The 12,404-nt window shown below is 47.5% G+C and overlaps 4 protein-coding genes across 4 annotated transcripts; 2 read left to right on the top strand and 2 right to left on the bottom strand.

Annotated features, from left to right (window-relative positions):
- Nucleotides 1-1,322: 1,322 nt before the first annotated feature.
- Nucleotides 1,323-5,462, top strand: PPTG_11507 (hypothetical protein; the record flags this gene model as incomplete). Its single annotated transcript, XM_008907569.1, has 1 exon — nt 1,323-5,462. The coding sequence occupies one exon, from the start codon at nt 1,323-1,325 to the stop codon at nt 5,460-5,462; it is 4,140 nt and encodes a 1,379-aa protein (XP_008905817.1).
- A 677-nt stretch (nt 5,463-6,139) lies between these two features.
- PPTG_11506 (hypothetical protein) lies at nt 6,140-6,394 on the top strand (the record flags this gene model as incomplete). The annotated part of the gene is made up of 1 exon (XM_008907568.1): nt 6,140-6,394. The coding sequence occupies one exon, from the start codon at nt 6,140-6,142 to the stop codon at nt 6,392-6,394; it is 255 nt and encodes an 84-aa protein (XP_008905816.1).
- Nucleotides 6,395-6,687: 293 nt separating this feature from the next.
- Nucleotides 6,688-7,487, bottom strand: PPTG_11505 (hypothetical protein; the record flags this gene model as incomplete). The annotated part of the gene is made up of 2 exons (XM_008907567.1): nt 6,688-6,807; nt 6,867-7,487. 2 exons carry the CDS (start codon nt 7,485-7,487, stop codon nt 6,688-6,690), a joined length of 741 nt encoding a protein of 246 aa, XP_008905815.1.
- A 4,166-nt stretch (nt 7,488-11,653) lies between these two features.
- Nucleotides 11,654-12,238, bottom strand: PPTG_11504 (hypothetical protein; the record flags this gene model as incomplete). The annotated part of the gene is made up of 1 exon (XM_008907566.1): nt 11,654-12,238. One exon carries the CDS (start codon nt 12,236-12,238, stop codon nt 11,747-11,749), a length of 492 nt encoding a protein of 163 aa, XP_008905814.1. The 3' UTR covers nt 11,654-11,746.
- Nucleotides 12,239-12,404: the final 166 nt, after the last annotated feature.

The raw sequence follows: 12,404 nt of genomic DNA, 5'->3' as shown, positions 1-12,404 counted from the left end.
AGTCACGAGTCCGTAACGTCCGTACAACGTGCGTCATTGTGGGTTTACCTACAGAGCTGATCAATACGCAGACTCGGATTTGCTTATTGGTCAGCTAACAGTGGAACAGTGGCTTTATCGTGGTCAGTACAAATGCAAAGAGCAAAATCTGTATTGCGGACTGCTTCACTTCATCGACAGCTAATATTTTTGATTTCCCAACCTTTCGATATTAATTTTCAGCAGCTATCCAGTGATACTCAACGTGAATCTCATCCAGAATTTCGTGCGTTGGCGTCAAAAATGCCACGAATATCACACAGCCGAACTGCATGCTGATATGTATGCCAAGTACATCGCCGTCAGCTGCTTGGATGCTGTGTTATTCTTTCTTAGCGATAATGTACACTATTTCCGCCTTGGATTGCTGCACAAAAGCGGATCTGCTGTCAATAGTGGGCGAGTTATCCTGGCGTAATGGTCAATTCGGCGTCCTCGCTTCCCTGGTCACGATTGAAGTGGTTGTAGATTACGTGCCCGTTCTACTTGATGGCAGTTGGCGTTCCGCTCGGTTCATTCTTTGGTGCAGTATTAGCAGTTCCTGAGCATCGTGATGACTGCCATGGTATACTAAGATTAAATGAAATACCTCCTCTGTTATTTATTACCCCAGCTATCCGCTCATTTGCTCGAACACCACAGCGTGACATCATACAGTAGATCGATAATCAAAGCTGCCCTGCAACGTGAGACAGCCTATAATCCGCAGCCAGCGTAAGCTTCGTGTAGCTACCAACACGTAAACCTAGATACCATGGGGCTCACATCAAATCAATTCTCACCTTGATTCGACGAAAACGTGCAATTGCGATGGTGGAATTTGAACCACCGAATTTTGCAAAAGTGGAGCAGACTCGGTTGCGGCGAGCACACATAATTAGGGCCGAGTCCGAAGATGCGCTGCATTCGCTATTATACCTGTACGAGAGTGCTCCAAGTTTGCCAACCCCTGAGCAGTCGCAATAGCATTAAGATAACGCTGCTGCTAGGGAATTCCACAGCACCGACAAGGAATACAGACTTGGGTTTGACTGCATGTAGTCACTTTTTAGTTTTTAATTATACCAGTATTCGTACAGACGATTACGATACGGAAGTCTCGCCAGCTGATCTTCGATCCACTCTGAGCGTCGGCAATCGTTGCCTTCATGCCTTCATGATTATCGATTGAATTATGAGGCCGATTTGCCACAATCAGCCATTCGTTCGCGCTTGGCCACTTCAATTCTCATTTCCAAACTTCCGCACTGAGTAACACACAACAAAAATTCGACCACGTCTCAATGGCCGAAACCAAGTCCGGCGACACGGAGCACGGAACAACCAAGCGTGTTGGTCTGGACTCTGGAAAAGCTCTGCTAGCCCATGGACCCTCGGTAATGCACGAGTTCGTGGCTTCCCGACTCGAAGCTTCTTTGGGAGGTGAGCTCCCGCAAATGGAGGTTCGCTTTACCGACTTGTCGGTGTCAGCAGATATCACGGTTGTCGAGGACGACGGCAACTCCAGCGACCTCCCAACACTCTGGAACACCGTCAGGAAGTCCGTATCGGGTATCGGGCGTAAGAAGCAAGTGGTGCACAAGGAGATCCTGAAAAATGTGACTGGCGCCTTCCGACCGGGTACGATGACGCTTGTACTAGGACAGCCTGGTTCAGGCAAATCTTCACTCATGAAGGTGCTCAGTGGTCGATTCCCCACGGCCAAGAACGTTACCGTCTCGGGTGACATAACGTACAATGGATTGAGCCAAGCAGAGATCAAGAGTCAACTGCCACAGTTCTTGTCGTACGTTCCTCAACACGACAAACACTTTGCCACTCTTACAGTTCGTGAGACTCTCGAGTACGCCCACGAGTTCTGCGGTGGCGAGCTAAAGCGACGTGCTGGAGAGTTGTTAACTCAAGGCCAACCGGACGAGAACGCCGAGGCACAAGCTGTTGCCAAGGCCGTGTTCGACCACTACCCCGAGGTTGTAGTGAACCAACTGGGTCTTGTTAACTGTCAAGACACCATCGTCGGTGACGCTCTTCTACGTGGTGTATCGGGTGGGGAACGTAAGCGTGTGACGACTGGCGAGATGGAATTTGGCATGAAGTACATGACGCTCATGGATGAGATCAGTACGGGTCTGGACAGTGCTGCAACTTTTGACATTATCAACACACAGCGCAGTATCGCTCACCGTTACCACAAGACTGTGGTGATCGCTCTGCTGCAACCTGCACCGGAGGTGGTGGCTCTATTCGATGATCTCATGATTTTAAACGCCGGAGAGATCATGTATCACGGTCCAATGAGCGAAGTGGTACCTTACTTTGCTGGTTTAGGCTTCGAGTGTCCTCCAGGACGTGACGTAGCTGACTACCTCATGGATCTAGGGACAAAGCAACAGGCTCAGTACGAAGTGGAGCTCCCAGTGACAAACTACGCACATCCTCGTGAGCCCAGTGAGTTCGCTCGTGCCTTCCGAGAGTCACACATTTACCAGAATAATTTACAGAATCTGGCCAAACCGACGAGTGATAAACTCAAACAGGTAGCTGAGAAACACATGAAGCCCATGCCTGCGTTCCACCAGTCGTTCCAGGCCAGCGCGTTGACGCTGCTTCGTCGTCAGATGTTCATTATTGGACGCAACAAGCCGTACATTTTCGGTCGTGCACTCATGATCACAGTCATGGGGTTGTTATATGCAACAACGTTCTACCAGTTCGACCCAAAGGAGATCCAGGTGGTCATGGGTATCATCTTTGCCGGTACATTGTTCCTGTCGCTGGGTCAGGCTTCGCAGCTCCCCACGTTCATCGCAGCACGTGAGATCTTCTACAAGCAGCGAGGCGCTAATTTCTTCCGAACTGCCAGTTATGTGGTCGCTAATTCCGTGAGTCAGCTTCCTCTGTGCATCACTGAGACCCTTATTTTCGGGACACTGGTGTACTGGATGTGCGGCTTCGTGTCGGAGATTTTGGAATTCTTGCTCTTCTTGATGGTTCTGTTCATGACAAACTTCGGATTGGGGTCGTTCTTCTTCGTATTGACGGCAGCAGCGCCGGATATCAACATTGCGACGCCCATTTCGATGGCTTCGACGCTGATTTTCATCATTTTTGCGGGTTTTATCATCACGGAAAGTCAGATTCCGGGCTATTTCATTTGGCTGTACTGGATCACTCCGGTGTCCTGGACGTTGCGTGCTCTTGCCATTATCGAATACCGTTCTGCAGCACTGGATGTTTGTGTGTACGATGGAATCGACTACTGTACGACCGAAGGCACCACCATGGGGAAATACTATCTGCAGTTGTTTGATATCAAGTCTGAGAAGATCTGGATTTTCTACTGCGTTATCTACATGGCTGTCTTCTACGTGACGTGTATGACACTGGGTTACTTGGCTCTGGAATACAAACGCTACGAGACCCCGGAGAATGTCGGTGTCAGCACTAAAAAGACTGAAGAAGACGACGCTTACCGACTTGCTAGTACCCCCACTAGTAACGCGTCCAAGTCCCTTACAGCTAGCGAAGTGGTTGTGGATGTATCAGCACGGAACTCGACGTTCACTCCAGTGATGGTGGCGTTCAAGAATCTGCGGTATTCGGTGCCTAAGCCGTCAAACCCCAAGGAATCCATTGAGCTTCTTAAGGGTATCAGTGGCTTTGCTCTTCCGGGTAAAATGACTGCTCTTATGGGTGCTTCAGGCGCTGGTAAGACCACATTAATGGACGTGATCGCTCATCGAAAGACTGGTGGAACTATCTCTGGTCAGATCCTCCTGAATGGATACGAAGCCAACGAGTTGGCTATCCGTCGGTGCACGGGTTACTGCGAGCAGATGGACATTCATTCTGAAGCTTCTACGATCCGTGAAGCTCTCACCTTTAGTGCATTCTTACGCCAGGACAGCAGTGTACCCGACAGCGCTAAGTACGACTCGGTGGAGGAGTGCTTGACTCTACTGGACATGCAAGACATCGCCGACCAGATCATCCGAGGCAGCTCCACGGAACAGATGAAGCGATTGACGATTGGTGTGGAGCTGGCGGCACAGCCCAGTGTCTTGTTCCTTGATGAGCCTACTAGTGGACTGGATGCTCGTTCAGCTAAAGTGATCATGGATGGAGTGCGCAAGGTTGCAGACTCGGGACGTACCATTGTGTGTACCATTCACCAGCCTTCGTCGGAAGTTTTCTTCCTGTTTGACAGCCTCCTGCTTCTTAAACGCGGTGGAGAGACGGTATTTTTCGGTGACTTGGGTCACAAGTGCAAGCATTTGGTGAACTACTTTGAGGCTCTTCCTGGAATCTCACCGCTACCGTCCAAGTACAACCCTGCGACGTGGATGCTCGAGTGTATCGGTGCCGGTGTTTCCAACAATTCAGCGGATGCAATGGACTTTGTATCGACGTTTGAGGCTAGCGAACAGAAGCAGAAGCTCGACCGCGCTCTGTCACAGGAAGGCATTGGACTGCCATCCTCTGACATCCCTGAGTTGCTGTTCGCTAAGAAACGAGCTGCGGCTTCCATGACCCAGATGCACTTCCTTGTCAAGCGGTTTCTGGATATGTACTGGCGTTCGCCTACGTATAACCTCACACGAGTGGGCATGTCGGTGTTTTTGGCGCTACTTTTCGGTGTGACGTTCACTCAGGCGGAGTATGAGACGTACCAAGGTTTGAACTCTGGTATGGGTATGCTCTTCATGTCCACACTATTCAACGGTATGATCTCGTTCCAGTGTGTACTGTCCGTGGCTTCTGCTGACCGTCCTGCGTTCTACCGCGAACGTGCGTCGCAGACTTACAACGCTTTCTGGTACTTTGTGGGCTCGACGGTTGTGGAGATTCCCTACGTGTTCGGTGGCACGTTGGTTTACACTGCCATCTTCTTCCCACTGGTACAGTTCACTGGCTTCTACACGTTCGTCATGTACTGGATCAACACGTCGCTGTTGATCCTCATGCTCACGTACATGGGACAAATGTTCGTCTACCTGCTGCCCAGTGAGGAGGTTGCAGGCATCATCGGTATCTTGGTAAATTCGGTTTTCTTCCTGTTCATGGGCTTCAGTCCGCCGGCCAACCTCATTCCGTCCGGGTACAAGTGGCTCTACACCATCACGCCTCAGCGTTTCTCGCTCGCGATTCTTGGAGCGTTGGTGTTCGCGGACTGCCCCGATGAGCCCGTGTACGACGAAGAGACGAAGACCTGGAGTGGTGTTGGCTCTGAACTTGGCTGTCAACCGCTGGAGAATGCACCTGTAGCCACTGGTGCTGTCACCGTCAAACAGTTCACGGAAGACGTGTTCGGCATGAAGCACGACGAGATCTGGACCAACTTTGTCGTGACTATTGCATTCATTGTGGTCTTCCGCCTCATTGCTCTTCTCGGACTGCGATTCGTTAACAGCCAGAAGCGGTAAAGAAAACACTTTCGTTCGGGTAATATGGCGGCATTAATTTAACGTTATTAAGCTTAACGCTGGTAATAATATCCATGAAATACTTGCCCACTGTGACTAGAGTATTGGACTGGTAGTGACAACTTCTACTCAAGATCTCCGCTCTACATACCTCGCCGCCGTGGCAAAGAGCGGTTGTGGTTGTATGTATCCACGCTTCTATGCATTACATAATTCACGCATTAACGCACTATTATCACAGTATTACGTGTGCAAAATTATGCGGCAACCTTTTCACTGACAGAATGTTGTTATGCCCAGGCATTCTGCGAAAACAGGTCGTGACCGTAGTGATCTTGACTGCGGGCACATTTGGGAGCTGCGAATAGTTGCCCACGAATGCTTGTGGCGATTTCTGCACAAAAATACAAGTATATCCTGCGGACATCCACGAAAAGTGTTGGCGCGCTCTTGATCTTGACCAGAAATGCGAATTTGACATTGAGGTGTTGTGTGATCCCCATGAAAACGCTTATATTTTAATAACTTGTTTTGCGGTAAGGTATTGAAATAATTGGTACGGTTATTGATATTTACCGAGCCCTGCATACCAGCTCTCCTCGACCGCGACGATTCCTACTAGCATCAGTTTCAACTACACTTCGGAAGGTGACACGGTCTCGAAGGTGGCCTACGACATGCCCACGGGCTGGATTCCCGTCAGCCACCCTCGATCCCAGCTCAAGACGTGGCTGGCGATTTATGGCGGTATTAAGCCTAAGCCGATCAAGACGGTGAACATTGCCAGCGTCGATTTCGACTTGTACTTCGGATTCGATCTGAACATGGGTTTGTTCGCGTACGTCGCTAAGCAGTTTGTTGTGAGCATCAAGGGCGACTTGAAGCTGTTCTTCAAAGAACTTCCGTTTGACAACAGAATCAACGACGAGTAGTACCTACAGTTCTTGTCGGCCGGTACTCAGGTCTTCAAGGGCACCAACGCTAAATTGACCGTCACGGGCTTCAGCGCGAACGCGATCTGAGCTCTCGGCACGACAACTCGAATCGATCTTTGAATTGATACAGGATGAAGCTTAAAGCGCCCTTTTCGACGTATCACTCACTACCGCTGCTCCAGGATTCAGACAACTAGTCTCAACGTAAAGGAGTAGATGGGATACAAATAAACTACTACCTAGTACACAACAAAGTACTTTACGCGAAGAGGTGATCGCTTTCTTATGCTTTACTCACTGATCGTGCTCGATTTCCACTGGAGATCCGGTGAAATCTGGGCCCTCTCAGACACACGGCGAACGTCTTCCAAGGAGCCTAGCAGACCCAACATCGGGCTCATGAAGTCGGACTTTGTCACCATGGTGGTAACACGTGTGTGATTGGTATCCAACTCAAATCGAGTCGAACTATACACGATGATTCGTTGCTGGAGAAGTTTGGTCCTGAGCGACAAATATACGCTCTCATTGGGAAGAGGTGTGGGAACACATCGCTCAAAGTTTTTCCTGTAATAGTGAGACTGATCGTTGAGGTGGCTTCGAGCGAGTTACTCGAGATCTCTTCACAGCGCTTGAGCTCAAATGCTGGACGACCGAACGAATGCGAAATTCGATTCAAGCTTTGGATCATCGCTTTGAATCCGTAATCACTGTTGAACACTACGCTTGCTGATTTAAGCGCGTCGTCAATGTTCATATGGTCATTGAGGAAAGTGCTCACTGGTTGCGTTGTTGCTTCCGCCGGACTGTACAGGCTATCTCGTAGGAAATTAAAATACAGAGTTGCCGTCGACCAGAGCGATGGAGCTGGTATCAACAACGAAGAGTGACGTTGTTTCAGCGCAGCAACTTCTCGCCGTAGCGCCTGATTCCCTTTGTCAAGGTTGACGACGTAGGCATGCTTTTTCTTCCTATATTGAAGTTGCTTCTTTCGACGGAGCTCTCGGCGGAAGGCTTCAGCCGTGATGGTTTTCTTAACCACGAGCAGGCCGTCATCCTGGAATTCTGCTCCATTCTGGTCGTATATCATCGCACTATCGCCGTTGAAAGCAGGGGCGTGTTCACGAGTTGCTGTTTGTTGCTTCTCCCATCAGCCTGTGTGTTTTGTGTGAATGCTGACGTTCGAGTCCCCCATTCTCCAAAGTTCTCATTATTGAAATGCAGGTTCTCGTTTGAGTACGTCTCACGGTCTCCACTCGTCCGTTTGCCCAGGAAAGAAGGCTAGGCAGGAGATACGTGAGTTCCACAGTTTGCGTTGGAAATTGTGCTGTTCGAGTTCAAGTGATTGCACAAATGTTTGGTTTGCACAAACCCTCCGGTGGCGTCGCCATTAAGTCGGTCGAAATTTGGTGGACGAAGCGTACTAGTCTGCATAACACACTGAAGAGCGTAGGCGGTGATATGGTCTTGGTTGAGTTGTGGCAACTGGGAATCGGAAAATGATCAAAGTTCACGATGTATCAGTGGCGCTCTACACAATCAAGGCAAACGGGCAAAAAAAATGGTGAGTGCAAACGTCAGCAAACGAAACGTAACAAAGAGTCAATTGTTCACGCACCCGGGTAGCCAATTATTTCCCACGCTGTATGTATGGTGATAATGAGCGTCGTTATAGATCTGGTACCGCATGTTTAATCAAACAACAACATGACGTAGACCATACAGAGCTACATGACCACGTCGTCAACAATAAGTGAGCCACCCAAAAAAACAGGAAAAAATAACCAAGGATTTATTGGATTAAGAACAAAAACTATTTGACGCAATATGCAAAGGGATACATGTATAATTGTTGTTTAGCGCTAAATTCGCGGAGTTTTGGATTCAATCTAACGACATTCACGAAACATGCATTTGCCGTTTTGGATGTTGTCTAACGATATTCGTGCAACACTAGACAGGATCAAATCGAGTTCATTCAACATAACTAGAGGATCTCTGAACTAGAGAAGTTTTAAAACGGCGACGTTTTAAGTGATTGTAGAAGTTGTCTGAAGGCACTTCGAGTAAGTATGAAAAAATCATTTTTATCTTTTTATGAATGCAGTATTATAAGATAAAAGGAAGATAACCGATATCTCTGAAGCGAGCTGGTAATGCATCCGAGTAAATTCTACAATAGTGGACCTCCGCATTGATTTTTTTAAACCCTAGCAAACCGTATTTTATATAATCGTTGCCTTTATGCAGGATGGTTGCTACTCAATTCGCTTTCCGATGTTCGGGCGCGTTGTATATACACAACTGTACTGCGCGAGTCGCATAAGGGGGATACTGGCGGCACCTGATGCACTTGCTCCACAGCCGTATCATACAACGCGAACCTCAACTCGTTGGGATTTTTCAAGATTATCGCAAAACTAAAGATTTTCTGTTGGGGAGTTCATGACAACAGGTTCTTCGCCATCGATGCAGTGGGTGAGCTGCGTCAAAATGGCCCATGAGCATGCATTTTCTTACGATGTTGTTTAAATCCCTATTTAACATGTAAATTTGACGTCAAAACAGCTTCAACGAAAGTGTGTGTGGCTTGCCCAAAACGAGTTGTATTGATTGGCAAAAATGCGCTACCCCCCCCCCTCGATGGTGTCGTGCACGGTAAATAAAGAATATATACGCTAAAGTTAGTGGTATACTGAAATGATTTGAGTCTTGTGTTTATTGGACTCGGAATTATAGACTATACTCTGATTTATCCGTCATTGTGCTCAGTTCAGTCGCTGGTAATGACTCTATTCATGGCGGCGATCAGCTATTGTGCTCGTGATTACTCATTGGACTACGATTTATTGTCAACCTAATTCGAACCATCTTTGCAAAATGGTTACACGGAGTCGCATGTCCTTGACGTAATTGTGCGCGTAGATTCCAGAATTGCAGTCTGAATAAGTGGGTTCGCTGGAGCTTTCGAGCTATAAGCTGCCCAGAACGATGCTTAAATCGGCAAACTCGCCCGGCCAGAAATACATGATGCTATAAAATTCAAGATAAACCATCATAAACTATCCACATATCTTTATGCAAAATTAATAGCATATCCATGAAAACCGCACAGGTATCTATCATATACTTCCATTTGTGATGAAAAAGCCAACCCATTGTCCGGCGGAATGTGTAAGTAGACAGACCTTTGAAAGCACTCATATGAGCTTGAAGGAGTGCGAACTAGCCAACTCTGGTTGAATTTACACGCGAGACAACCCCTTTAAATTTGTCACTACAGGTTTTGGTAATCTAGTCCTCTTGTTTCGTGCAATGCATAAGAGCGCACAAAAGTACTTTGTATTTGGTCACTCCAGATTAAGTTTTATTTTACAAATTTGACCACACTGGGCCAAGCAGCCTTTCTCACAACTAATAGTTACAATTTTTGTCCAATAAGGGCCAACGCAAATTTCAACCATAGATAAAATCTCGTGGCAAAATACCAATCTTTATTTGTAAATAAACACTAAGAAATACGAAACCTTTCAGTCTATACCTTTGGATTTGGTGGTGAGTACTCAAAAATGGTTAGTTTTAAAAAGTTCTCGCGTCTAGCAATCACCGTGGCTCAGCAACGGGTAGTACGTATAGCACTGGTCACGCATATGTATGCCTCGAAATACGCAAGCGCCTGCCCGAATGACATGATCACGCAAGCTGCCCTGGGCGACCACGCGCTGGCTGGGCCCTCAGTAGACAAGATACTATAATTTCGTGGGAGTCCGCTTGTCTTCTCTAAGTACTTGTTTCTCGCTATGCTATCTACAGTTTCATGGGGGAGGGGGGCAGCACTCGAAGCATACGGTGATATCTCATCTTGCGTTGGTCAACATGTACTTCGAAGTAGCTCCTAGAGAAATACTTCAAAATATGCAGCTGCCATAGCAGTAGATAACCAGTGCTCCAACTATGTAAATTGAATATGAATTGCTAGCGCGAAGACCTTCACAACGAATAATGTCACAATTACACTATTCATGAAAAAAAAAGCAGTTTCGATCTAAAATTGTGAATCTATATACTGAAGCTAGCTATTCACGACCTGTAAGCACATTCGAGCTCATTGAGTGCGAAATAAAGTTTAGAAGGGAAGCCGGAATCGTTTTTCATGGTTTCCATTGTCCTCAACAACAGAAAGATCTCTTTCCGCACCTCACCACCACCTTTATAATCATATCGCTGACATTGTCTAGACCAAAGTGGGGGAGTTCATGACGCTGTGGCGACGATGAGCCTGGAACCGGACGACCAATTGCCAGTGCCTTTGTCAACCAGCCTGAGAAAGAAGATATAGGAACTAGACTAACAAGCTTGCATCTTAGCGATGTGGATGCGACAAGTCGTTTGACAATTATTTTCTTGGATATAGAGTGGATCTACACGATTGCCGAGGTCACGATTACACTAGTATCAACCTTGACGTCAATAAGAGCTTCACATTCACGGTTGTAAATGACGATGTTGTGTGGTCGGGGGTCTAGTACAACTGCCGCAGCGATGTCGAATTTATAAGGGCGTGAAGGAGAGAAGCTCGCCGTGATATCAGGTGGGATCCTGGTACGAGCCTTTTGACTTATACAATGTAAACCTATTCATATTAACGCCGCGCGTCTGCTTAGTAATATAGACGTTTGATGGTAATATTACCGAGGAGCCTCGACAAACACGACAATGGACTACGGACGGTTTAATAGCGCTGTAGCTAATTGTGCGAGCGTTTACAGTTTACTGTTGTGCTGTGAAATAGCACTTTTTTTTTAAAGCTATACATTCAAGTGACGTTCCAAGCAACTTAATCTTCGATTCTTCTCCACTGCTCAGTTGTCAAAGGAAGCATTTAAGCTTAAACGAGCGCAGGAATATTGAAGACCATTCTGTTCGTGCCCCAAAATTGAGACCAGCTTAACAACGAGGTCATATTACGGAACCCGTCATTGATGATGAACATGAGAGCGATAGATACGAGTAGTGAACAGTATATTGGTCCACCTTTCATCTAGAACAATACTGGCCACTTTCCGGTGGAGAATGTGGAGGTCTTGACAATCAATACTGTTTCATACAACAGCCACAATCTTACAAAATCATTTTTTTCTTCCGAGCCCTTTGGTGTTACACGATACTCACAAGCACGTCGCAATTACAAACAGCCAATAAAATCTTGAATTTTATGAACTTATTCGGGCGATTTGAAAAGCGTAGCCTGCGAAGCGGCAACTATGCTTTTTGTATGAATGAATTAGAGTGTTAGCTCTACACGACCCGCTTAACTGGCCAATCGGTTCTAGGAGTTGCGCAGAAAAGTTAGATCACATTCACGCTGTAGCCCGTGACAGTCAGCTTTGCGTTGGTGCCCTTGAATGCTTGCGTGCCAGCCTGCAGCACCTGCAAGTACTGGGACCCGTCGATCGTGTTGCTAGAAGGAAGCTCGTTGAAGAACAGCTTGAGGTCGCCCTTGAAGCTCGTAACAGACTGCTTAGCGACGTATGAGAACACGTTGATGTTCTGGTTGTATCCGGAGTACAACTCAAAGTCGACGCCGGCAACGTTCACCGTCTTGATCGGCTGACCAGAAGTCGACTTAGGCTTAGCTCCTCCGTAAGTCGCCAGCCACACCATGAGCTCGAAGTTAGGGTGTCCAGCAGGCGTCCAGCTCGTGAACATGTCGTAGGCCACGTTCGAGACCATGTCACCATCGGACGTGTAGTTGAAGTCGAAGCTCGTAGGGATCGTCGCGATCGAGGAGATCTGGTACGGCTGGAGGTTTCGTTCAGCAGCAGCAAACGACTTGTACATCGGATCGTTATCGCCAGTGATGTTGTAGCTCGTGTGCCAGGCAATGGTCGTGGTTTCGCTCCAGTCCACACCCGTGCATTGCTTGCCGGCAACCGTCCAGTGGTTGTTTACGACTTTGTACGCCCCTACTTCAACTTTGCCGTTCTGTGTGTCAGTACTGCCACAG

Source organism: Phytophthora parasitica (assembly GCF_000247585.1).
Source record: "Phytophthora parasitica INRA-310 unplaced genomic scaffold supercont2.27, whole genome shotgun sequence".
Lineage (NCBI taxonomy): Eukaryota > Oomycota > Peronosporomycetes > Peronosporales > Peronosporaceae > Phytophthora > Phytophthora nicotianae.
The sequence above is the reverse complement of the archived record's forward strand: the minus strand, read 5'-3'. Positions and strand labels throughout refer to the sequence as shown.